Source organism: Carcharhinus amblyrhynchos, unplaced genomic scaffold (genome assembly GCF_965287045.1).
Source record: "Carcharhinus amblyrhynchos unplaced genomic scaffold, sCarAmb.v2.hapA chromosome_234, whole genome shotgun sequence".
Classification (NCBI taxonomy): domain Eukaryota; kingdom Metazoa; phylum Chordata; class Chondrichthyes; order Carcharhiniformes; family Carcharhinidae; genus Carcharhinus; species Carcharhinus amblyrhynchos.
The window spans coordinates 168813-192841 of NW_027649974.1; the positions used below are offsets into that span (position 1 = coordinate 168813).

The window sequence follows — 24029 nt, forward strand, 5'->3', positions numbered from 1 at the left end:
AATCGATGTGAGTCTCCATGGATCTGATTAGTGTTTCTGCAAGAATTCCCCTTTCTATTAATAAGGGAATCTGTTCAATGTGTTGTCCCATTGAGTCAATGAGAGAGGCAACTCCGACACTGACAGAGATCAGCGGCTGTGGAGAGAGAGGGAGGGGGAGAGGGAGAGATCAGAATCCGGGAACAATGGAATGGAATGTTTCAACAATGGCTCAGAATCCGGGAACAATGGAATGAATGTTTCAACAATGGCTCAGAATCCGGGAACAATGGAATGGAATGTTTCAACACTGGACAGGAGTTTTGCCGAGGGTCTGTACTTTCTTTCCTTGCACTGGTTTGGTTCGATACGGTTAACAGGCCGTATCCGTTTTGTGCTCTGGGTAATTCAGGGGGTTTACTATCCAATCCTGGCCATTGTTGGTGTCCCTGGTAAGTCTCTGTGTTCACTTATTCAATTTGTCAGGTATGTTTGATGACTGTTCTTATTATTTCAGTTTTGGGAACATGGAGTCCATTGGCTTCAGTTTCCCAATTAATCTCTGTTTCCTGTCCATATTCCTGTACCTGAAGCTGGTCCACACTGATCACACCCCCCATTATCCCTTTGACATTGAGTTGATTACTCACCCCATATCCCATGCAGCCATATAAAACATTAGTCTGTCCACACTTCGGGTATTGTGTGCGTTACATTACCTGAAGGATGAGTAAGCTTTGGAGACATTGCAAAGAGAGTTCACCAGGATGTTACCATTTACCAAAAACTCAACTGGTCTCACCACACAAACACAGTGGGGCCAACCGCAGGTCAGGGATGAGGAATACTGCGGGCGAGTAAGTCACCTCCTGACTCAGAAAGATTGTCCACCATCTACAATGCACAAGTCAGGTGTGTGATGGAATACTCCCCACTTGCCTGGATGGGTACAGCTCCAACAACACTTAAGAAGCTCGACACCATCCAGGACAAAGCAGACCCACTTGATTGGCACCACATCCACAAACATCCACTCCCTCCATCATCGATGTTCAGTAGTAGCAGTGTGTACTATCTACGGGATGCACTGCGGCAATTCACCCAAAATCCTTAGGCAGCACCTTCCAAACCCAAGACCACTTCCACCTCGAAGGATAAGGGCAGCAGATGCATGGGGACACCACCATTTGCAAACTCCCCTCCAAGCCACTCAACCTCCTGATTTGAAATATATTGTCAGTCCCTTCACAGTCCCTGTGTTAAAACCCTGAAAATCCCTCCTAAAGGGCACTTTGGGTCAACCCACAGCACATGGACTGCAGCGACTCAAGAAACCGGCTCACAACCAACTTCTCAAGGGCAACTGCGATTGGACAATTTAAACTGCTGGCCACCCAGCAATGTCCATATCCAACGGATGCATTTAAAGATATGTTGCTGATCTTGAGAGTTTGTTTAAGAGGAGAGGCTGGATAAACTAGAATTGTTTTGACTGGAAAGATAGTGGCTGAGGGGATTCCTGATAGATGTCTACAAGATGATGACAGGGGAAAGCAGGGTGGGTGGTCAGAAGTATTTTTCAGGGTGGAAGTATCAACTACAGGGTAGCACAGGTTCCAGGGAGAGACACTAAGGAAGGTGAGCAGGAGGGTTCTGTTTTCACACAGAGTGTTGTGGGTGTCTGGAAAATGCTGCCAGAGGATGTGTTGGAGTAGAGAGAGACGCAGTCAGAGTAAGGGCAGTGGCTTTATGTTGAATTGGGACATTATAGAAACATAGACATGTAGAAGACGAGAGCTGGAGGAGGCCAATCAGCTCATTGAGCCCGCTCTGTCATTCATTACCATCATGGCTGATCACCCAACTCAATAGCATCATCCAGTCTTCCTCCCATAACCTTTGATCTCATTCAGACAGCCCTTGGAACACATTCAGTGTTTTGATACCAGCTGCTTCCTGTGAGAATGACTACCACAGCTGTACCACTTCTTGCATGAAGAAATGTCTCCTCATCTCTGTCCAAAATGGTCTACCCTGAATCCTTAGACTGTTCTGGATTCCCCCACCATCAGGATTGTCCTCTTTACATCTACCTTGTCTAGTCCTGTTAGAATTGAAGAAGTCTCTGTGAGATTCCCCCCTCATGCATCTGAACTAAGTGAAAATAAACCTAACGGAGTCACTCTCTCCTCGTACATCAGTCCCACCATCTCCGGAATCAGCCTGGTAAACCGGGTAAATCATGATTGGCATTGGCTTGGAGGGCCCAATGGCCTGTTCCTGTACTACCCAGTACATCACAAATCCTATACCCCGTCACCACCAGAACCATCCTCCCTCATTCCAGCTGTCACATGTCCCGACTCAAATATACTCTGCTGACTAATCTCCAAGTTACAGAGCTGCAAAGTTAAAGCTCATTGGAAACTTCTCTATCCATATACTAACTATCACCAAGTTCCCATTTACCATCATCCTTCTGTTCACTGACCTCTGTCACCAGCTGATCTGGTTAAGACATCAACTTTTCACACTCATTCGATTGAACCCCTCCACCTGATGGTCTCACACTATCGATTTTCCTAGATGTTTCTGTTAGTGGGCATTTCAACAGGCAGTGCCAACCACTGCCCCCCCCCAAACCCCACCCTTCCCCCGCTCCACCCCTCCCCCCCTAACAACAGTACAAAACCAGGTTAGGTTAAGGGTCCATGGTGTGCACAGCCGGTAACATAGGGAGAATGAGAAATGGTGGTTAAAGTAGAACATAGAACATAGAACATAGAACATAGAACATTACAGCGCAGAACAGGCCCTTCGGCCCACGATGTTGCGCCGACCAGCTTTTTAAAAGAAAACACTAACCCACTAATCTAAACCAATCCCATTTCGTCCATAAACCTATCCACAGATCTCTTAAACGCCCCCAAACTAGGCGCATTTACAACTGCAGCTGGCAGGGCATTCCAGTCCCTCACCACCTCTGGGTAAAGAACCAACCCCTGACATCAGTCCTATAACTACCCCCCCTTAATTTAAAGCTGTGCCCCCTCGTGCTAGCTTTCTCCATCCGAGGAAAAAGGCTATCATTAAACTCCATCCGCCACCTCTCGGCCCAGCTCTGCAACCTGTCTAAGTCTCCCTGCAAACTATGACACCCTTCCTCACAATCTACCACACCTCCGACTTTGGTGTCATCAGCAAACTTACTAATCCACCCAACTATACCCTCATCCAGATCATTAATAAAAATTACAAACAGCAGTGGCCCCAAAACAGATCCCTCAGGTTGCTGTATTTAAAAGCCAAAAAAATTACAAAATGAAGTCAATGAGCTTGTAATGCAGACTGAAACTGACGGGTACAATGTTGTGGGCATCACAGAGACGTGACTGCAAGGATGCCAAATCTGGGAGCCAAATATTCAAAACTACAAATCCTATTGAAAAGACAGACAGGGGGTGGGGCTGCTTTGTTCGTAAGAAAATAAATCAAATTGATTGAAAGAATGGATATAGGGTCGGAAGATACAATACGGGACTTTACAGCCTCGCTCATCCCCAAACTGTAACATCCAACCCGAGGTCAAGAGGCCTTTCCCGTGTCTCCCATCGCCCACTCCGATTGCCGTGGAAAACAGGGCAGGAAAATTCTGGCCAATCAGTGTGGGTAGAGTTGAGAGAATAAAAATGTAAAAAGAACCTGATGGGAGTAATGTACAGTCAGGATGTGGGTCAAAATACACCTGGAGATAAAAAAAAAGACGGGCAAGTTTACAGTGATGATGGGAGACTTCGATATGCAGGTGGACTGGGAAAAGCAGGTCGGTAGCCGGATCCCAAGAAAAATAATTTGTGGAATGGATGTGAGATGGATTCTGGAGCAGGTTACGGTGGAGTCCACTAGTAAACAGGGAATTCTGGACTTGGTGATGTGAAATGAGACAGTCCTGATATGGGAGCTTGGGATGAAGGAACCCGAAGGAGACAGTGAGCCATTGTATCATATAGTTCACTCTGCAGTTTGAGAGGGAGCAGCTGGAATGGGATATAATCGGATACAGTGGAGTAAAGCAACTATCGGAGCAGGAGGGAGGAGGGACCTTGTCAGAAATCCCTCTATCATCAGCTACAGGTGAAATTCTAGAGCACTGGAGAACGGCAAATATTAATCCACTGTTTAAAAAGGGCAGCAGGGATAATCCAGGGAATTATATGCTGGTGAACCTTTCAACAGTTGCACAGAAAATATTGGAAAATGTTCTGAAGGGCAGGGTTTACTCACATTTGGAAAAAAATGGACTTGTTAGTGACAGACAGCGTGGTTTTGAAAAGGGGAGGTCGGCAGCATTAACTTGTTTGAACTTTTTGAGGGCGTGACCGAAGATGAAAGCTGGGGAAAATGCACTGGATGTGAAATACATGGACTTCAATAAAGGCTTTGACAAGGCACCTCATGGTAGACTGGTATGAAAGTTGGTCACGGCATTGTTGTCCCCAGCCAGGACAGTTAGTGAGATTTTGCAAGCCCAGGCAAGTCGTGGAGGTTGCAGATAGTGTGACATGAACCCAGGATCCCAGTTGAGGCCATCCTCATGTGTGCAGAACTTGGCGATCTTGTGTTCTGCGCCAATGGAGTTTGAAATTACTGTTTCTTCTTGTGTTGTGCTAACGGTGGCCCCAATGCGATGGTCTCCTCCCTTGTATACAGTCCTGGATAAATATGATAGAGATTCTGTGCTGTCAGGGCATCAGGAACTCCCTCTGCCAACTGTTAGTATGTTCCGGGGGAAGGGTGAAACCAGCAATGTTTGGTACCAGCTCTGCTGCAGGGATTGTCAGTGAGCTGTCTGAGAGACAACAGATTACCACCCACAGGACTCCAGTCGGGATTTTCTGACAATGTTTAATCCCTCAGCCTACATACCCTCCAAATCCCCCACAAGGTAGAGGGGCTATTTACTTGTAGCTGAGTGAGGGTCAATGTTGTGGAATCTCCAGAAAGTGGAGCAGCACGGTGACACAGTGGTTAGCACTGCTGACTAACAGTGCCAGGGACCTGGGTTCAATTCCAGGCTTGGGTCACTGTCTGTGTGTAGTTTGGACCTTCTCCCCATGTCTGTGTGGGTTTCCTCCGATGATCCTCTTTCCTCTCACTGAAAAAAGATGTGCTGTTAAAAAAAAATGTGATTTTATCCGTGTACATTCTTTTTAATTTCAACCCATCCTCAGTCTAAATGGTAACTTCTTTCCCTGAATCGTGTCTAATTTTATTCTTTATTTCCCTTCCTGACAGTGAACATAATCACAATTGTGACCCTGGTGAGGAGAAACTGTGGTCTGTCCGGCTGTGTCACTTGTTACCTGGTGGCCATGTCAGTGGGGGATCTGCTGGTCATTATCCTCGACCTGATATTGAGACACATTCCTATCGTTTATCAGGAGAAGTTTAATTTCTTGACATCGGTCCCCGTGTGTAACATCCACGCCGTCCTGCTTTATACAGCCACTGACTGTTCTGTCTGGTTCACCGTCACTTTCACCTTTGATCGATTTGTGGCCATTTGCTGCCCCAAGCTGAAAAGTAAATATTGCAGTGAGAAATCAGCGACTGTGGTTCTGGGAACAGTGACAATTTTGGCCTCTTTAAAGAACATTTTCTGGTATTTTCTGTTTTCAAACGAATATTTGCTGGTGAATGAACCGTGGTTTTGTGATGTTACACTGAATGTTAAGGAATCTCTGGTCTGGGGAACAATTGAGTTTCTCCACTACATTCTAACCCCATTTGTCCCATTCATCCTGATTCTGCTGCTGAATGCTGTCACTGTCAGACACATTTTAGTGAGCAGCAGAGCCCGCAGGAGACTCCGGGCTCACAGCAGTGGGGAGAATCCCAAAGACCCAGAGATGGAGAGTCGAAGGAAATCCATAATTTTACTGTTTGTTATCTCAGCCAATTTCATCCTATTATGGTCAATATTAATGGTTTATTCAATATGGAATCGGATGTTTTACTTGGATGATCAGTTGGGATGGTTAGATTATTTTGTCGTGGAATTGGGTTTCATGCTGCAACTCACAAGTTGCTGCACAAACACGGCAATTTATGCTGTGACACAGACTCACTTCAGACAACAGCTAATACATCTACTGAAATGTCCTCTTACTTCAATTCTTCAACTCATTTTCCCCAAGAAGAAACTACAACCACAAGACTCCTGACTCTTCCTATTGGGCATTCAAATTGTAAATAACAACAGTGTATGAGTGACAGATGGAAAGCGAGGACAGTGATAGCAACAGTGAGTGTGATAGAGAGTTAGAGATTGACAGATGGGGCAGGGCACAAAGAGATTGAGAGTGACAGAGTTCGAAAGAGTTTCCAACAGATACAGAAAAAAGAGACAGACAGAGAGAAAAGGCAGAGACAGAGATTCTCAAAGAACGAGAGAAACAAGAGTAGAGGGTAAGAAAAATGGCAAGGGAGATAGACTGGTAATGAGAAAGGAAAACAGAGAAAGAAAGATGGGACGATGGAATAAGAGATGGTGAGGGAGACTAAGTGTGAAAGGGAGACAGAAATGTAGGCAGAGGAAATAGTCAAAGGCAGAAAGAAACAGAGATACAGAGACAGAGATTGGGAGCAAATGGGAAAGAGTGAGATTGAACGAATACAACAGACATAGCAATATCAAAAGACAGGGTGAGGTAGAGGGACAGAGGGGGGGAGAGAGAGACAGAGAGACAGAGAGAGAGAGAGAGAGAGAGAGAGAAGCACAGAAAGAGACACAGATACATACTTAATGACTTTTACGACAACCAACAGGTGGACATTTTGGAATATGACCTCCCTGATTGAAGCAGTTAATCCGTGAGCCCTGCAGACATACATAAAATGGTGTGTCCAGGTTACCAGAACTCAGGGTGTGGATGTGATGGACTGGTGGTTTTATTACTAGACTATTAATACAGAAATTCAGCTAATGTTTTGGGCACCCGGGTTCCAATCCCATGACAGGAGATGGTGGAATTTGAATAAATATATCTGGAATTCAGCAAGAGCTCGACCATAAAACCATTGTTAATTTTCGGAGAAAAAACATCGAGTTCACTAATGTTCTAGGGAAGGAAATCATTCGTCCTGACATGGTCAGGCCTAAATGTGACTCCAGGGTCACAGCAATGTGTTTGACTCATAATTCCCCTCTGAACAAGGGCAACTAGGGATGGGCCATGCATGTTTGATGGCCAGTGACACACAAGTCCCAAGAATGAATAAAAATGTGTTGTACTGGGAAACTTTAAACAAACGGTAAACTGTTTCTCACAGCTGGGTAAATACTCAATCCCTTGGATCGAGGAGCTAAACTCAAAGCTGCAGGAGGATTCTTGTTTCAGAATGTGGAGTTATTCACGTTCACTTAACTAACAGCTAGATGAGGATTCTCAGCAATATTCAACAATTCGTAATCAGAGGAAGCTTAACATTTATAAAGTTTCAACTGCTTACATTAACATTGCAATGAAGTTACTGCGAAAATCAGCTGGCCGTCACACACTGCTGCCTGTTTGGGTACAGTGAGGGAGAATTTAGCATGGCCAATGCACCTAACAAACTAATGGGCCTAACAAGCTTGTTTCTCAGATTGTGGGAATAAACGAGAGCAACCGGAGAAAACCCATGCAGATACAGCGAGAATGTGCAGACTCCACACAGGCAGTGATGTAAGCCAGGAATTGAACCAGGTCTCTGGCGTTATGAGGCAGCAGTGCTCACCACTGTGTGAATGGTGTGGGATGTGTTTGGAGACAGGGTGTCCCAGTTTACCCCAGGGATTCTCAGTTTGGACAGGGTGGGAAGTGTTTGCAGAAAGGATGTCCCAGTTCCCAACCCTATTGTCCTCAGTATGAACAAGGTGGGATGTTTTTGTGTCAGCATCTCCCAGTTCTCACCTAGTATTCTCAGTGTGGACAGGGTGGGGTGTGTTTGGAGACAGGAATGTTCCAGTTCCCCACCCTGGGATTCTCAGTGTGGAGGGGGTGGGATGTGTTTGGAGGGAGGATGTCCCAGTTCCCCACCCTGGGATTCTCAGTGTGGACAGGGTGGGGTGTGTTTGGAAGGAGGATGCCCCAGTTCCCCACCCTGGGATTCTCAGTGTGGAGAGGGTGGGATGTGTTTGGAGACAGGAATGTTCCAGTTCCCCACCCTGGGATTCTCAGTGTGGACAAGGTGTTATGTGATTGGATACTGGATATCCCATTTCCCCTCCGTGGGATGCTCAGGGTGGATAGGTTGGGATGTGTTTGGGGACAAGGTGGCCCAGTTCTCCACCCAGGGATTCTCAGCGTTAACAGGGTTTTATGTGTTTGTGGGCAGTTTGCCCCATTCCCCCACACTGGGATTCTCAGTGTGAAGAGGGTGCGATGTCCCAATTCCACACCTTGTGAATCTCGGAGTGAATGGCGTGGGATGTGTTTGGGGGCAGGATGTCCCAATTCACCAAGCTTGGATTCTCAGAGTGAATCATGTGGAATCTGATTGGGGGCAGGATGTCCTGTGGGTGAGGGACTGACCACCCTGTCTCCAAACACATCCCACCCTGTCCACACTGACAATCCCAGGGTGGGGAACTGGAACATTCCTGTCCCCAAACACATCCCATCCTGTCCACACTGAATGAGAACTGGAACATTTCATCTCCAAACTTATTCCACTCCACTCGCACAGAGAATTTCAGTGTGTGCCACGAGGATACCGTGTCCACAACCATAACCAGGAATTGGCTATCAGATAGGAGACAGAGGGGGGTGGTTGATGGTAAATATTCGTCATGGAGTTCGGTTACGAGTGGTGTGCCTCAGGGATCTGTTTTGGGGCCACTGCTGTTTGTAATTTTTATTAATGATCTGGATGAGGGTATAGTTGGGTGGATTAGTAAATTTGCTGATGACACCAAAGTCGGAGGTGTGGTAGATAGTGATGAAGGGTGTCATAGTTTGCAGGAAGACTTGGACAGGTTGCAGAGCTGGGCCGCGAGGTGGCGGATGGAGTTTAATGCGGAGAAGTGTGAGGTAATTCACTTTGGTAGGAATAACAGATGTGTAGAGTATAGGGCTAACGGGAGGACTTTGAATAGTGTGGATGAATAGAGGGATCTAGGTGTATGTGTACATAGATCCCTGAAAGTTGGGAATCAAGTAGATAAGGTTGTTAAGAAGGCGTACGGTGTCTTGGCGTTTATTGGTAGGGGGACTGAATTTAGGAGTCGCAGCGTTATGTTGCAACTGTACACAACTCCGGTGCGGCCGCACTTGGAGTACTGTGTGCAGTTCTGGTCCCCACATTACAGAAAGGATGTGGAGGCTTTGGAGAGGGTGCAGAGGAGGTTTACCAGGATGTTGCCTGGTATGGAGGGGAGGTCCTATGAGGAGAGACTGAGGGATTTGGGGTTGTTTTCGCTGGAAAGAAGGCGGCTAAGAGGGGATCTTATTGAAACATATAAGATGATTAGAGGTTTAGATAGGGTGGATAGTAATAGCCTTTTTCCTCAAATGGAGAAAGCTAGCACGAGGGGGCATAGCTTTAAATTAAGGGGGGGTAGTTATAGGACGGATGTCAGGGGTAGGTTCTTTACCCAGAGGGTGGTGAGGGATTGGAATGCCCTGCCTGCTGCAGTTGTAAATGCACCTTGTTTGGGGGCGTTTAAGAGATCCGTGGATAGGTTTATGGACGAAAAGGGATTGGTTTAGGTTAGAGGGTCATTGTTTTTTAACTGGTCGGCGCAACATCGTGGGCCGAAGGGCCTGTTCTGCGCTGTAATGTTCTATGTTCTATGTTCTATGTTCTATAACCAACCCAGGGTAAGAGAATCCTGTGGTCGGGAACTGGGACATTTGTCCAGAACACATCCCACCCTATTCACACTGACATTCCCAGTGAGGGGAACTGGGACATCCTGCCCTCAAACACATCACACCCTTTTCACACCGAGAATCTCAGAATGAGAACAGGTACATTCCACCTCCAAACACATGCCATCCTGTTCACACTGAAAATCGCGTGCTGGGGAACCCACACATCCTGTCTCCAAACATATCCCACCCTGGTCCCGCTGAGATTCCTAGAATGAGAACAGGGACATTTCATTTTCAAACATAGAATCCCAGAGTGGGGAAATGGGATATGCGACCCCAAACATATCCCACCCTGTTCACCCTGAGAATGATGTGGAGATGCCGGCGTTGGACTGGGGTAAACACAGTAAGAATTCTGACAACACCAGGTTTAAGTCCAACCGATTTATTTGATAGTAAACTCACAAGCTTTCTCGGTTTGTCCCTTTGTCAGGTGAATGGAGAGTTCGGGCCTCAGACAGAGCATATAACAGCACAGACAGTTTACAGATTAGATCAGTAATCAGTAATCTAATCAGGAATCTGTAAACTCGCGTCCCTTATTTGCCTGGCTATTTGCAGAGTGACCATCATCTTCATCCTTTTTCATACAGAGGGTGGTGAGTGTCTGGAACGAACTGCCAGAGGTAGTTGGAGAGGTGGGTATGATTTTGTCAGTGAAAAGGTGTTTAGAGAGTTATATCGGTAAAATAGATATAGAGGCATATCAGCCAAGTGTGGGCAATTGGGACTAGCTTTGGGGTTTAAAAAAAAGGGTGGCACAGTCAAGTTGGGCCAAAGGGCCTGTTTCCATGCTGTGAAACTCTAAATCTCTAAGGAAAGGATAAGTATAAACATAGAAACATAGAAGGTAGGAGCCGGAGGAGGTCTTTTGACCCTTTGAACGCATTCCACCATTCATTTTGACCATGACTGATCATCCAACTCAATAGCCTAATCCTGCTTTCTCCCCATCAATTTTGATACCAATTGTCCGAATGCTCTATCGAGCTGTTCGATGCTTTGACATCAATTACTTCCTGTGGTAATGAATTACACGTTCCCCACTCTTTGGGTGAAGAAATGTCTCCTCATCTCGGAACTAAATGGCCTAAATCCTCAGGCTGTGAATCCTGATTCTGGCCTCCCCCATCATCGGTGCAGTAGGGAATGGGTTAATGAACTTTGTAATACTGAGAGATTGATTAAAAAAAAACTATTGGAAGACTTGTTTTTGTGTGTCCCAGACAAAGAGACTGCAGCTGTCCTCGCTGTTGTAACAAGTTTATGAAAGTCTGTTCAGGAATGTAGCTGATCCAACTCGTATCTATGTGCCTTTAACATAGTGAAGCTTGCGTGCCATAAATATATTCATACATATTCATTATGTGCTGCTTACATGTCGGGTACCAACACATTATATGCTGTACAGCTTATGAACATAAAATTGTTATACCGGCCTGGTTAACTTTAATTTGTTTTGCCAGATGTTAGCTCAGGGCTAATCACACCACCAATAAACTGATTTAAACTGATTCAGAGGAGGGGTGGGATCCTGGGTAGAGGGGGTGAAAGTGAGGGGGGCATAGAAGGGGACGGCATTGCACGGCATTGTGGGGGTGGGGCGGAGCGAGGTTTGAAATGTATATACTTTAATGCGAGGAGTATTCGCAATAAAGTGGATGAACTTGCAGCGTGGACCAGTACCTGGGACTTTGATGTTGTGGCCATTTCAGAGACGTGGATAGAGCAGGGTCAGGAATGGATGTTGCAGGTGCCGGGGTACAAGTGCTTTAGTCGGAGTAGAGAAGGAGGTAGAAGGGGGGGTGGAGTAGCATTATTGGTCAAGGACTATATCACAGTCTCAGAGAGGAAGTTTAATGAGGACTTGTCAGTTGAGGTAGTATGGGCAGAAATTAGAAATAGGAGAGGAGAGGTCACCCTGTTGGGAGTCTTTTATAGACCTCCAAAAAGTTCTAGAGAGGTTGAGGAAAGGATTGCAGAGACGATCCTGGTTAGGAGTGAAAGTAATAGGGTAATTGTTATGGGGGATTTTAACTTTACTAACATTGATTGGAATTGCTATAGCTCTAGCTCGTTAGAGGGGTCAGTGTTTGTTCAAAGTGTGCAGGAAGGTTTTTTGACTCAATATGTAGATAGGCCAACTAGAGGTGAGGCTATATTGGACTTGGTGCTGGGAAATGAGCCAGACCAGGTGCTAGACTTGGAAGTTGGTGTGCTTTTTGGTGATAGTGACCACAATTCGGTTACGTTCACCTTCGTGATGGAAAGGGATAGGCATGAACCTCGGGTCAGTAGTTTTAGCTGGGGGAAGGGTAATTATGAGGCCATTAGGAGAGAATTAGGAAGCATTGGTTGGACTAGGAGATTACAGGGACTAGGAACGTCTGAAATGTGGAGTTTTTTCAAGGAGCAGCTACTGTGGGTCTGTGATAGGTATGTTCCTGTCAGGCAAGGAGGAATTGGTAGGGCTAGGGAACCGTGGTGCACAAAAAAAGTTGATGTGTTGGTTAGGAAGAAGAAGGAGGCTTATGTTCGGATGAGGCTTGAGGACTCGGGTAGTGCAGTAGAAAGCTTTAGATTGGCTAGGAGGGAGTTGAAGAGGGAGTTAAGAAGGGCTAGAAGAGGGCATGAGATGACTTTGGCTGATAGGATTAAGGAGAATCCTAAGGCGTTCTATAGGTATGTCAAGAACAGAAGGTTGGTCAGGGCAAGATTAGGGCCAGTTACAGACAGTAGGGGGAAGTTGTGTGTGGAACCGGAAGAGATTGGAGAGGCATTGAAGCATTATTTCTCTTCGGTGTTCACGCAGGACGATATGAATGTAGCTGAGGAGGTCACTGGGGTGAAGGGGTGTAAAATAGAAAGTATTGTAGTTGATGCAGAGGATGTGTTGGATATTCTAGATGGGTTGAAGATAGATAAGTCCCCTGGTCCAGACGGGATTTACCCTAGGATTCTATGGGAGGCAAGAGAGGTGATTGCAGAGCCACTGGCTCTGATCTTCAGGTCGTCGTTGGTCTCTGGTATAGTACCGGAAGATTGGAGGACAGCGAATGTTGTCCTATTGTTTAAGAAGGGGAGCAGAGGCTTCCCTGGGAATTATAGACCAGTGAGTCTTACTTCTGTAGTGGGCAAGGTTTTAGAAAGAATTATTCGGGATAGGATTTATAGTTATTTGGAGAGTAATGAATTGATTAGAGATAGTCAGCATGGTTTTGTAGCGGGAAGGTCGTGCCTTACTAACCTTATTGAGTTCTTTGAGAAGGTGACCAAAGAGGTGGATAGGGGTAAGGCAGTAGATGTGGCATATATGGATTTTAGGAAGGCGTTTGATAAGGTTCACCATGGTATGCTTCTGCAGAAAATGCAGATGTATGGGATTGGTGGTAATTTAGGTACTTGGATCAGGAATTGGTTAGCAGATAGGAGACAGAGGGTGGTGGTTGATGGTAATTATTCATCATGGAGTTCGGTTACGAGTGGTGTGCCTCAGGGATCTGTTTTGGGGCCACTGCTGTTTGTAATCTTTATTAATGATCTGGATGAGGGTATAGTTGGGTGGATTAGTAAGTTTGCTGATGACACCAAAGTCGGAGGTGTGGTAGATTGGGAGGAAGGGTGTTGAAGTTTGCAGGGTGACTTGGACAGGTTGCAGAGCTGGGCCGCGAGGTGGCGGATGGAGTTTAATGCGGAGAAGTGTGAGGTAATCCATTTCGGTAGGAATAACAGATGTGTTGAGTATAGGGCTAACGGGAGGACTTTGAATAGAGTGGAGGAGCAGAGGGATCTAGGTGTATGTGTACATAGATCCCTGAAAGTTGGGAATCAAGTAGATAAGGTTGTTAAGAAGGCGTACGGTGTCTTGGCGTTTATTGGTAGGGGGATTGAATTTAGGAGTCGCAGCGTCATGTTGCAACTGTACACAACTCTGGTGCGGCCGCACTTGGAGTACTGTGTGCAGTTCTGGTCCCCACATTACAGGAAGGATCTGGAGGCTTTGGAGAGGGTGCAGAGGAGGTTTACCAGGATGTTGCCTGGTATGCAGGGGAGGTCCTATGAGGAGAGACTGAGGGATTTGGGGTTGTTTTCACTGGAAAGAAGGCGGCTAAGAGGGGATCTTATAGAAACATATAAGATGATTAGAGGTTTAGATAGGGTGGATGGTGATAGCCTGTTTCCTCGGATGGAGAAATCTAGCACGAGGGGGCATGGCTTTAAATTAAGGGGGGGTAGTTATAGGACTGATGTCAGGGGCAGGTTCTTTACCCAGAGGGTTGTGAGGGACTGGAATGCCCTGCCTGCTGCAGTTGTAAATGCGCCTAGTTTGGGGGCGTTTAAGAGATTGGTGGATAGGTTTATGGACGAAAAGGGATTGGTTTAGATTAGTGGGTCAATGTTTTTTTTTAAAAATAAGACTGGTCGGCGCAACATTGTGGGCCGAAGGGCCTGTTCCGCGCTGTAATGTTCTATGTTCTATGTTCTAATAGTTGTGGCCTTGAGATAAGCATGAAGAAACGCCAAGGAAGTCATGTTCTCACAGTGAAGGACAAGCCGCAGCCTGGGAACCCGCTGAGAATGAGATGTATACGTGATGGGGGCAAGGGAGGTATAAATACACGCTGTTAAATTGTGTTCCGAGAGAAGCCTGGGGAACTGCGGTTAGGTACCAGGTGTATCTCCCAAAAGCTTTTAAGAACAAAGAACAACCCAGCACGGGAAAGAGGCCCTTCGGCCCAACGAGCCCGCGCCGGAATAACCTGGCTATACTCCAACTCACAATCACCTCAGAGTTATCTTTTACCCACAGCACCGGGAATATCCTCCCTGCAGCTACCCTACCTGGTACTGTTAGAATTATACAGGTCTCTCTCTGGGATCCCCCATCACCTGTCTGAACCCAGTGAAAACAATCCTAGCCCAGTCCACCTCTCCTCACACATCAGTCCCGTCACCCGCAGAATCAGCCTGGGAAAGATTTCCTGCCCTTCCTCAAGAGTATCTTTCCTCAGAAAATGAGACCAAATCTGCGCACAATATCCCCGGTGTGTCCTCACCAAGGCCCTGTATAATTGCAACAACATATTCCAGTGCTCGAAGCCTCTCACATTGAAGCCCAACATGCCATTTGTCCCCTTTCCCACTGCGCTTCCCTTCAGTAACTGGTGCACGAGGACACCCAGGTCCCACCGCACACTCTTCATTCCCCATTTACAACCATTCAGGTAGTAATCTGCCGTCTTGTTTTTGCTGCAAAAGTAAATATCCACGTAATTATCCAAATTATTCTGCATGTGTTATTGATTTGTCCACTCAGCCAACTGGCCCACATAATTCTGAAGGATCACTGCATTGCCGTCACAGATCCCTCCCTCCCAACCATCCTGCTATCAGCTGCAAACCTTGAGATGTTACACTGTGTCTCATCCAAATCATTGATATATATGTTGTGAACAGTTGGATTCCCAACAACGATCCGTGTAGACCCCACTAGTTATTGCCCGCAATTTGAAAAGCGCCCATTAATTCCTACTCTTTGTTTCCTCTCTGCCAACCAGATTTCCATTCATCTCAGCACACTTCCCCAGTCTCACGCACTTTAATCTTGCATGATAATCTCTTGTACCAGACTTTGTTAAAACCTTCTGAAAATCGAAATATACCACATCGACTGGTTTTCCCCTTGTCAACTCTGCTAGTTACATCTTCAAAGAATTCCAACAGATTCATCAAGTGTGATTTCCCCTTTATAAGTGCATTCTGACTCTGTTTGTTCCTGCCACTGCTTTCTAAATGCTTTGCTATAAGTCCATGATAATGGATTTGAGAATTGTCCCCACTACCGATATTACACCCACTGGTCTATAATTCCCTGTTTTCTCAATTCCCCCCTTTTTGAATATTGAATTGTCTTTTGCTACCGTCCAACATGCAGGGACTGTTCCAGCGTCTACTGAACCCTGAAGATGACCACCAATGCATCCACCATTTCGAGCTACTTCTTTAAATACTCTGCAATATAGATTTTCAGGGGATTCACCCACCTTCAATCCCATCAATTTTCCCAGCACCTTTTCTCTATTAACATTGATCACCCTCAGTTGGTCCCTCTCATTAAATCTTCCATTCTCCAAAATCCTTGGCATTTAATTTGTGCTCTCTTATGGGAACCCAAAACTAAAGCATGTATTCTACCATCAGCCATTTCTTTGTCCCACTTCAAGATAATTTAAAAGCTCTGCAAATGTTAGGAACATTTGAATGCATTTAACACGTGTATATTTTGTTTAAAATTGATCAAATTAACATCCAATGGGAGCCACTAACAGCTATCAAATCTTTGGAACATCACCTCAACATCAATTGTCGCAAAGTGATTCAGCCCCTGGAGGATGTTGAAATGTTTGATTAGACCATGCCTAATCTGAGTGTGCCCGCTGGGCACCACAGGGGCTGGGGTGTGTTATAGACCCTTATAATCACATTTTGATTTAATGTTTTAAGTTTCCTTTGGACTTTGCTTTCTGTTCGGGCCGTCCCCCTTCCTTTTTGGGCGACTGCCCCTTTTAATTTGTCCCTAAATTAATTTGAGTCTGTTTACTTGTTGGGTTGTCAAAAGACATGCCTAATCTGAGTGTGATCTCAGATTTCCATTCTGTCTATTGTCAGTAACCACCCTGAATAACTTGTTAATGCTTTTAAATGTCTAAATTAGCGCAGATCATCATCCACTGTTATCTATGATAAACAGAACTGAACAGAATACTGAAGGTTTGAGAGTGTAAATTTCTCCTCATTTCATTTTTTAATATAGCTGCCCTGTTCTGAGATGATGCCTAATTTTTGATCCCCCCACATTATCTCACCATCCATCCGATTCGACAGGGAAATCATCGATCTCTTTTCCGATATGCTTGTGAGCAGTTTCATTCTTCACCGAACCCAAGTTTTGTCACTGAATGTCAGAACCGGATTGTGTGCTGAACAGCCTGAGTCTGTTCCTATATTCCAGTCTCCCACAACCTAGATCAAACGTGTATGACCAATTGGCCAATGGCCAAAGCAGTTTGGCCCAACATATCATTAGAGGCCTCAAATCTACAGATTACCAGCTTCTGCAAGAGAAAAAAACCCTGATAGGACTCAGAACGGTCAAGGCTGTTATTGGTCAAAAGCAAAGAGGGAACAATCAGTTCTGTATTACTTATTCACCAGCGGTGCTCAACCTTAACATTGAAAAATATCTATGGTTTGATACCAATTAAGCCACACTCAGACATCAACAATGTAGGAGAGAAATTTGTTTCCCAATGATGGACAATCTAGTCCCTTGGATACCGACCTTATCATTATTTGGCAGAAGGAGAAACGTGTGCCCATAGCCCCCTGACAAGGACAGTTTGGGCGACCATTCCGAATCCCATTGGGTGTCACGTGCCCTGCTCTGTGACTCAATTGGCAGAAAGCCAGATAGCGATCCAGAAGGGGGTCCAGGAAGGCGCAGGGGTCAAAGACAATGAGAATTCAAGGGAAATGCTGCAACCCGTGATGGTGGAAAGGGACCTGCGACATCCGTGTTCGCGCCAAGGAGACCCTGAGTTCATCGGTTCAGTGAATTGGATCCAAAAGTTCAGCCAAAATAAATGTTATCTTTAATCGCAAGGAAGTGTTACATTATCAATGCAATGAAGTTGCTGTGGGATACCCCTATCTGTCATGTGCCGGCCTGTTTGGTTCAAAGCACCCGAACCGACACGTCTGTCAGGCTGTGGGAGGAAGCCAGAGAGCCTGCAGGAAACCCAGGTAGACAGGGGAGAACATGCAGACTCCATACTGATAATCTCATATCTGTCCCTGGCGCTGTGAGGCGACCCTGCCAACCATCCGTCCTCTTGTTCAGTTGCGCAGAATTGGTAGCATTTGTGTTTATTCAGCTAGGTTTAGAGAAAAATTAACTTCATTTCTGTTATAAGAATTGTTTCATTTAACTTGCATGTGTTCTTAATAACAATAAATTTGAACCTCGGAACAAGCCCGTGTCCTTTGATTGTGTCATAGCAGCATCTGGGTAAAGGTGTTTTTCATCAAAAACTGGGTGAAATTCTGTATGTGAGTTGCCACTGACAATACGTTTTCAGATTGTGAACAAATCTGGATTCTGTGTCAGCTAAAAGGCAGCTCTTTCCCCATTCGTTAAACAGGAATGATTTCAAATCACAACAAAATAACTTCGAAAGCTGGACCTTCGAAAACAGGTCAAACCAAACACTGATACAGCACCAGAGAAAGCAGTTCTGTTCCAGCATCAGGCACCGGAACTGGGAATATAAAAAAAAATGCAAAATGATGTTCGCTGGTTCAGATGGGCGGCTACGGAAGGGGTTTCAGTGGAACGAATAAACACACAAGATTGGAAAGCAGGTGATGGGAAAGGTGAAGGCAGATAATTCACCAACATGTGAGTGACAAAACACACAAATCATCAGGAAATGTCCATAATCCGCAATTACAAAGAAATGCATGTCCGGTGGAATGCATTATTATTAGCTGTCCATTGGTACAAATTCCTGGATGATAGTTTATTCACCTGAATAACGGACAACTTGAAATTCCACCTATGTTTTATTACATGCTAATAATATCCGATGGAATCAGGTGATTTTAATAATGAATTGAATAATTCTGTATTTCAATTTCCTTCAATTGAAATATCAGGAAACCAGCATATATAAAAAAACAAACACTGTTCACTGTGCTGTGTTGGTGCTTTCAGAGAGTCACATACTAGCTCCTGCCGAAGTGTATCTGTAACAACTCAATGAGTTGTTCTGGAAATGCAAAACTTTTTTTAAACAAGTTTGAACCTGACTTACTGAGGTTCTGGTTTTGACAATGTCCATCCAAGTATTTTCTCTGGAAAGATATTTGACATTTCAGTAACATTCAGTAGGTATAGATGTGATGGGTGCAACTTGTGGACCGAAGGGCCTGTTTGTGCTGTAGTGTTCTATGTTCTATAGAGCCGAGAGTTAGCTTTGGAAAGCTGATTCATCTCCCTCCTGAAGATGCAGATTTCCTTTCAAGTTCAGCAAAGGACCGAGTAAACTGACTGCTCACACAACACAGTGGGAAACAAATGTTATTCAGTCGGTCTCGGGGGCGAGAGAGTTACTGATCTTCAGGGAATTGGAAAGCATCATAACCAACAGGTCTTGGAGTCAGGTTGTGTAACCTACAGAGGAACACAACCCAGAGTGAAAATATCCCTTTGTCAGTAATGTTAAAGCTGCCATTATAAATTGTATAAAACAATACAGTCTAGGAACCCGTGTGGGAGACAGGCACTGGAGACAGAGACCATCAAACACTGTTCATAAATTCAAAGATTAAAAATAAACAAATACTTAAACAACTCACTCAAGAAAAACGCTGAACATTTTGCCGTTTCGGTCTCTCCAGTAAACTTTCTGAATCTCAGTCTGTTTATCCAGCCGCTAGCGCACTCTCCTTTAACTTGGAAGGTTCAAACAATCCGAGAACTTTGGACCCGATTTTCCTGGTTGTTGTCTGTTACTCCACCTGCACCAAATTAAACAGTGGTGTTTATCTGTGTGTCTGTTCACAGGGGAAGCAGGTCCCACACCCTGGAGCAGAATGGTCCTGGAAACAAACATAGAACATTCCAGCGCAGTACAGGCCCTTCGGCCCTCGATGTTGTGCCGGCCAGTGGAACCAATCTAATGACCCTCTAACCTAAACTATTCCAATGTTATCCATATGCCTATCCGCTGACCATTTGAACACCCTTAAAGTTGGCGAATCCACAACTGCTGCAGGCAGGGCATTCCACACCCTTACTACCCTCTGAGTAAAGAACCTACCTCTGACATCCGTCCTATAATTATCACCCCTTAATTATAAATCCTATCCCTTATAATCCTTTCCAAAACTTTGCCCACAACAGAAGTAAGGCTCATGGGTCTATAATTCCCAGGATGGTCTCTACTCCCCTTCTTGAACAAGGGGCCAACATTTGCTATCCTCCAGTCTTCCGGCACTACACCTGAAGCCAATGACGACGAAGATCAAAGCCAAAGGCTCTGCAATCTCCACAATAGCAACGTTTAACAGGCATCTTTACAGATACATGAATCGACAGGGATAGAGAGATACGGACTGTGTGGAGACAAAAGATCTTTAGTTTAGAAAAGTGTCATGTATCAATGCATGCTTGACGGGCAAACGGGCCTGTTCCTGTGCTGGAACAGCCATCACCATCCGAGGTAAAAGGCTCTCACTGTCCACCCTATCTAACCCTCTGATCATCTTGTATGCCTCAGTTAGGTCATCTCGTAACCTTCTTCTCTCTAATGAAAATAACCTCAAGTCCCTCAGCCTTTCCTCATAAGACCTTCCCACCATACCAGGCAACATCCTGGTAAACCTCCTCTGCACCCTTTCCAATGTCTCCACATCTTTCTTATAATGCGGCGACCAGAACTGTACGCAATACTCCAAGTGCGGCCGCACCAGAGTTTTGTACAGTTGTAACATGATCTCATGGCTCCGAAATTCAATCCCTCTACCAATAAAAGCTAACACACCGTACGCCTTCTTAACAACCTTATCAACCTGGGTGCCAACTTTCAGGGAGCTATGCACATGTACACCGAGATCTCTCTGCTTGTCAACACTACTAAGAGTCCTTCCATTAGCCCTATATTCTGTACTCCTGTTATTCTTACCAAAGTGAATCACTTCACACTTTTCCGTATTAAACTCCATCTGCCACCTCTCGGCCCAGCTCTGCAGCTTATCTATGTCCCCCTGCAAACTGTACCATCCATCCTCACTGTCTACAACTCCTCCAACTTTGGTGTCGTCAGCAAATTTACTAATCCATCCTTCTACACCCTCATCTAGGTCATTTATAAAAATGACAAGCAGCAGTGGTCCCAAAACAGATCCCTGAGGTACACCACTTGTAACTGAACTCCAGGTTGAATATTTCCCATCAACTACCACCCTCTGACTTCTATCAGCTAGCCAATTCCTGATCCAAACCAATAAATCTCCCTCAGTCCCATGCATCCGTACTTTCAGCAGTAGCTTATCATGGGGAGCCTTATCAAACGCTTTGCTAAAATCCATATACACCACATCAACTGCCTTACCCTCATCCAACTCTTTGGTCACCTTCTCAAAGAACTCAATAAGGTTTGTGAGGCATGACCTACCCTTCACAAAACCGTGAAGGGTAGGAGAGTAATGGTAATGGGGGACCCAATAGTTAGAGGACAGACTTGTGGTTCTGTGGGCGTGAACGAGTGTCCGGGATGGTAGTCTTCCTCCCTGGTGCCAGGGTCCTGATGTCTCTGAGCGGATAGAAAACATCCTAAAAAGAGAGGGAAATTAGACAGACATCATTGTCCACATCTGTTCAAATGACATAGGCAGAAAGAGCAGGGAGGTCATGCAAGAACAATTTAGGGAGTTAGGAAGAATGGTAAAAAGCAGGACCTCTAGGGTAGCAATCTGTATAGACAGAGATATAGATATAGATAGGCTGGGAAACTGGGCAGACAAATGGCAGATAGAATTTAATCCAGATAAATGTGAAGTGATGCACTTTGGTTGATCTAATGTAGGGGGGGAGCTATACAATAAATGCCCGAACTATCAGGAGTACAGACACACAGAGGGATCTGGGTGTGCAAGTCCACAGATCCTTGCCCAGGTGGGCAAGGTGGTGAAGAAGACATATGCCAGGCTCGCCTTTATTGGACAGGGCATAGGGTGTAAAAGTTGGCATATGATGTTGTAGTTATATAGAACGATGGTTAGGCCCCGTAGGGCCTGGGTGTGATTGTTGTCAGTGCAGGCTCGATGGGCTGAATGGCCTCTTTCTGTACTGTCGGGATTCTATGATCCTGTGAGCTAAGCAATTCTTACCCAGCATCCCCCGAGACTGGATGTGAATAAATTCTGATGGCTTTACGAATTTGTGCTTAATTGCATTAAGTGTAAAAGAAAGTTCTTAATTAACTAAGTCAGTGATTATATATAGAATTTTACATTGTTTCTTTGTTTACAACAGTAAAATTATTAAAACAGGTTTATGAACACAAACGTCTGTGGCTGGTAGATGTGAAAGAGATTCGAAAAACAAACACAGACACTTTTCTCTTGCGATGAAATAGTTATTTATTCGGCAAACAAAGTGCAGCTACTTTGCCCACCATTGAAACAGTAACACAGTAACACCATTGAAACAGTAACACATTGAAGGTCAACATAAACTATCTCATAGTGACATCTTAGCGTTCAACTAAACTCAACCGTCCAATCTGCTTTGAGCTCAGCTCAAGTCATGCCATGTCAAGTTGTATAAACCCAAACCACTTGAAGCCAATGCAGAAACGAAACTGACCCATTGGATTCCATTCAACCCAAAATAATGCAACACTTAAAAAAGCAAAACCATCGTATCGCCGCCGGGAATTACTGGAGCTTTCAATCCAAACTGAAGGCAGCCTTATGGACAAAGCTTCATTGTGAATAACTCCTGTGCTATGTTATTTTTTTAGCTCCCATATTTCACAGATTGGCAATGTTTAAAATGAGAAAGAATGTCTCTTTTTTTCTGTTCTGCATGATGCTATAAATAAGAGATATTTAGGCCAAATTCACCTGTTAAAACAGCAATGTCATGATGCTGAAGAAGGAAAGGACTAATGAACTCTGTAATGAACTTTGTAACACGAAGAGATTTGTACAGAGCATTGGACGACTTGTTTTTGTGTATCCCAGACAGTAAGAAAAGCAGCTGTCCTTTCTGTCGTACATAAGCTTATGATTTTCCCAGCTAATTGTGTTCTAATTCAGCCAGGATCCATTCTGTGTCTTTTAATATTGTGTTACACGCATGTTTTTTTTTGTGATCGGATAACAATAAATTCATACATATCTATTACCGATATAAATCCTTATCAATATAAATTGCTGTACAGGTACCTTCGAAACGTAAAATTGTGATTAATGCTCCGTACAAATCTCTTCGTGTTACAAAGTTCATTACAGAGTTCATTAACCCTTTCCTTCTTCAGCATCATGACATTGCTGTTTTAACAGGTGAATTTGGCCTAAATATCTCTTATTTATAGCATCATGCAGAACAGAAAAAAAGAGACATTCTTTCTCATTTTAAACATTGCCAATCTGTGAAATCTGTACCCTTGTACGTCAGTTCGTGTAAAACCTGTAATCTTGTATGCCGTACGGCGGCTAAACAAATTGCAGATGTGCATCACATAGAGGGATAGAACAGAGACAGTCGAGGCCTTGAGATAACTACAATTACACAGACAACACAAATGACAAGATCACCAAGGCAGCAATATTTGTGAGAAACTGCACTGTGGACGTGACCAGGGGCAAGAATATATGCATAAATATCTGTTTGTAACCTGTATTCAGGGAGAAGTCCAGAGAACAGCTGTTAGGAGCGTGACTTCACCCACAAGCTTGTGAAAAACTAAACCACTGCACTTTGACTCACTACTAGTCTCAGAGGTATATTTTACCGACAGGGTAGATTCAGAAAGAATTTCTTGAATGGTGGGGAAGTCCAGAACTAGGGGTCATAATCTGAGGATCAAAAGCCTTTGGGACTGAGGTGAAAAGCGATTTCTTCCCCCTGAAAGTGGTGAATGTGTGGAATTCACTACCACAGAAAGTAGTTGAAGTCAAAACTTTGTGTGATTTCAAGAAGAAATTAGATATAGGTCTTGGGGCTAAATGGATCAAAGGATATGGGGGGAAAGGAGGGATCAGGATGTTGAGCTCAGAATCTGACATGATCATAATGAATGGTGCAGCAGGCTCAAATATCCGAATGGCCTCCTCCTGTTCCTAGTTACTATGTCTTTATATTAAGAAAAACGTCAGTGAAAATACGTCTCAAATTGACAGAATCCCTTCCCTTGTCTTCAGGGAATTTTCGAGTTGGAAACTCCGCTGTGATTGTTAAGAGATTTGGAGCGTTCGCTTCTGACTTTGTTTGTTCACCGATTGGAAGTAAGTCCAGGCATCAAGGGACCCTGTTTCCCCTTCCATAAATTAGGGGTTCCTCCT

General features: G+C 44.7%; 1 protein-coding gene across 1 annotated transcript in view; it reads left to right on the top strand.

The window, feature by feature from the left end:
- Nucleotides 1-247: 247 nt before the first annotated feature.
- LOC145338915 (putative G-protein coupled receptor 139) overlaps nt 248-24029 on the top strand; it is a gene marked incomplete at its 3' end in the record, with an annotated part of 33590 nt that continues 9808 nt past the window's right edge. The window contains exons 1-3 of the mRNA XM_080183309.1: nt 248-431; nt 17359-17502; nt 23889-23972. Coding sequence (XP_080039435.1) covers nt 248-431; nt 17359-17502; nt 23889-23972 — 412 coding nt within the window. The remainder of the gene's footprint in view (nt 432-17358; nt 17503-23888; nt 23973-24029) is intronic.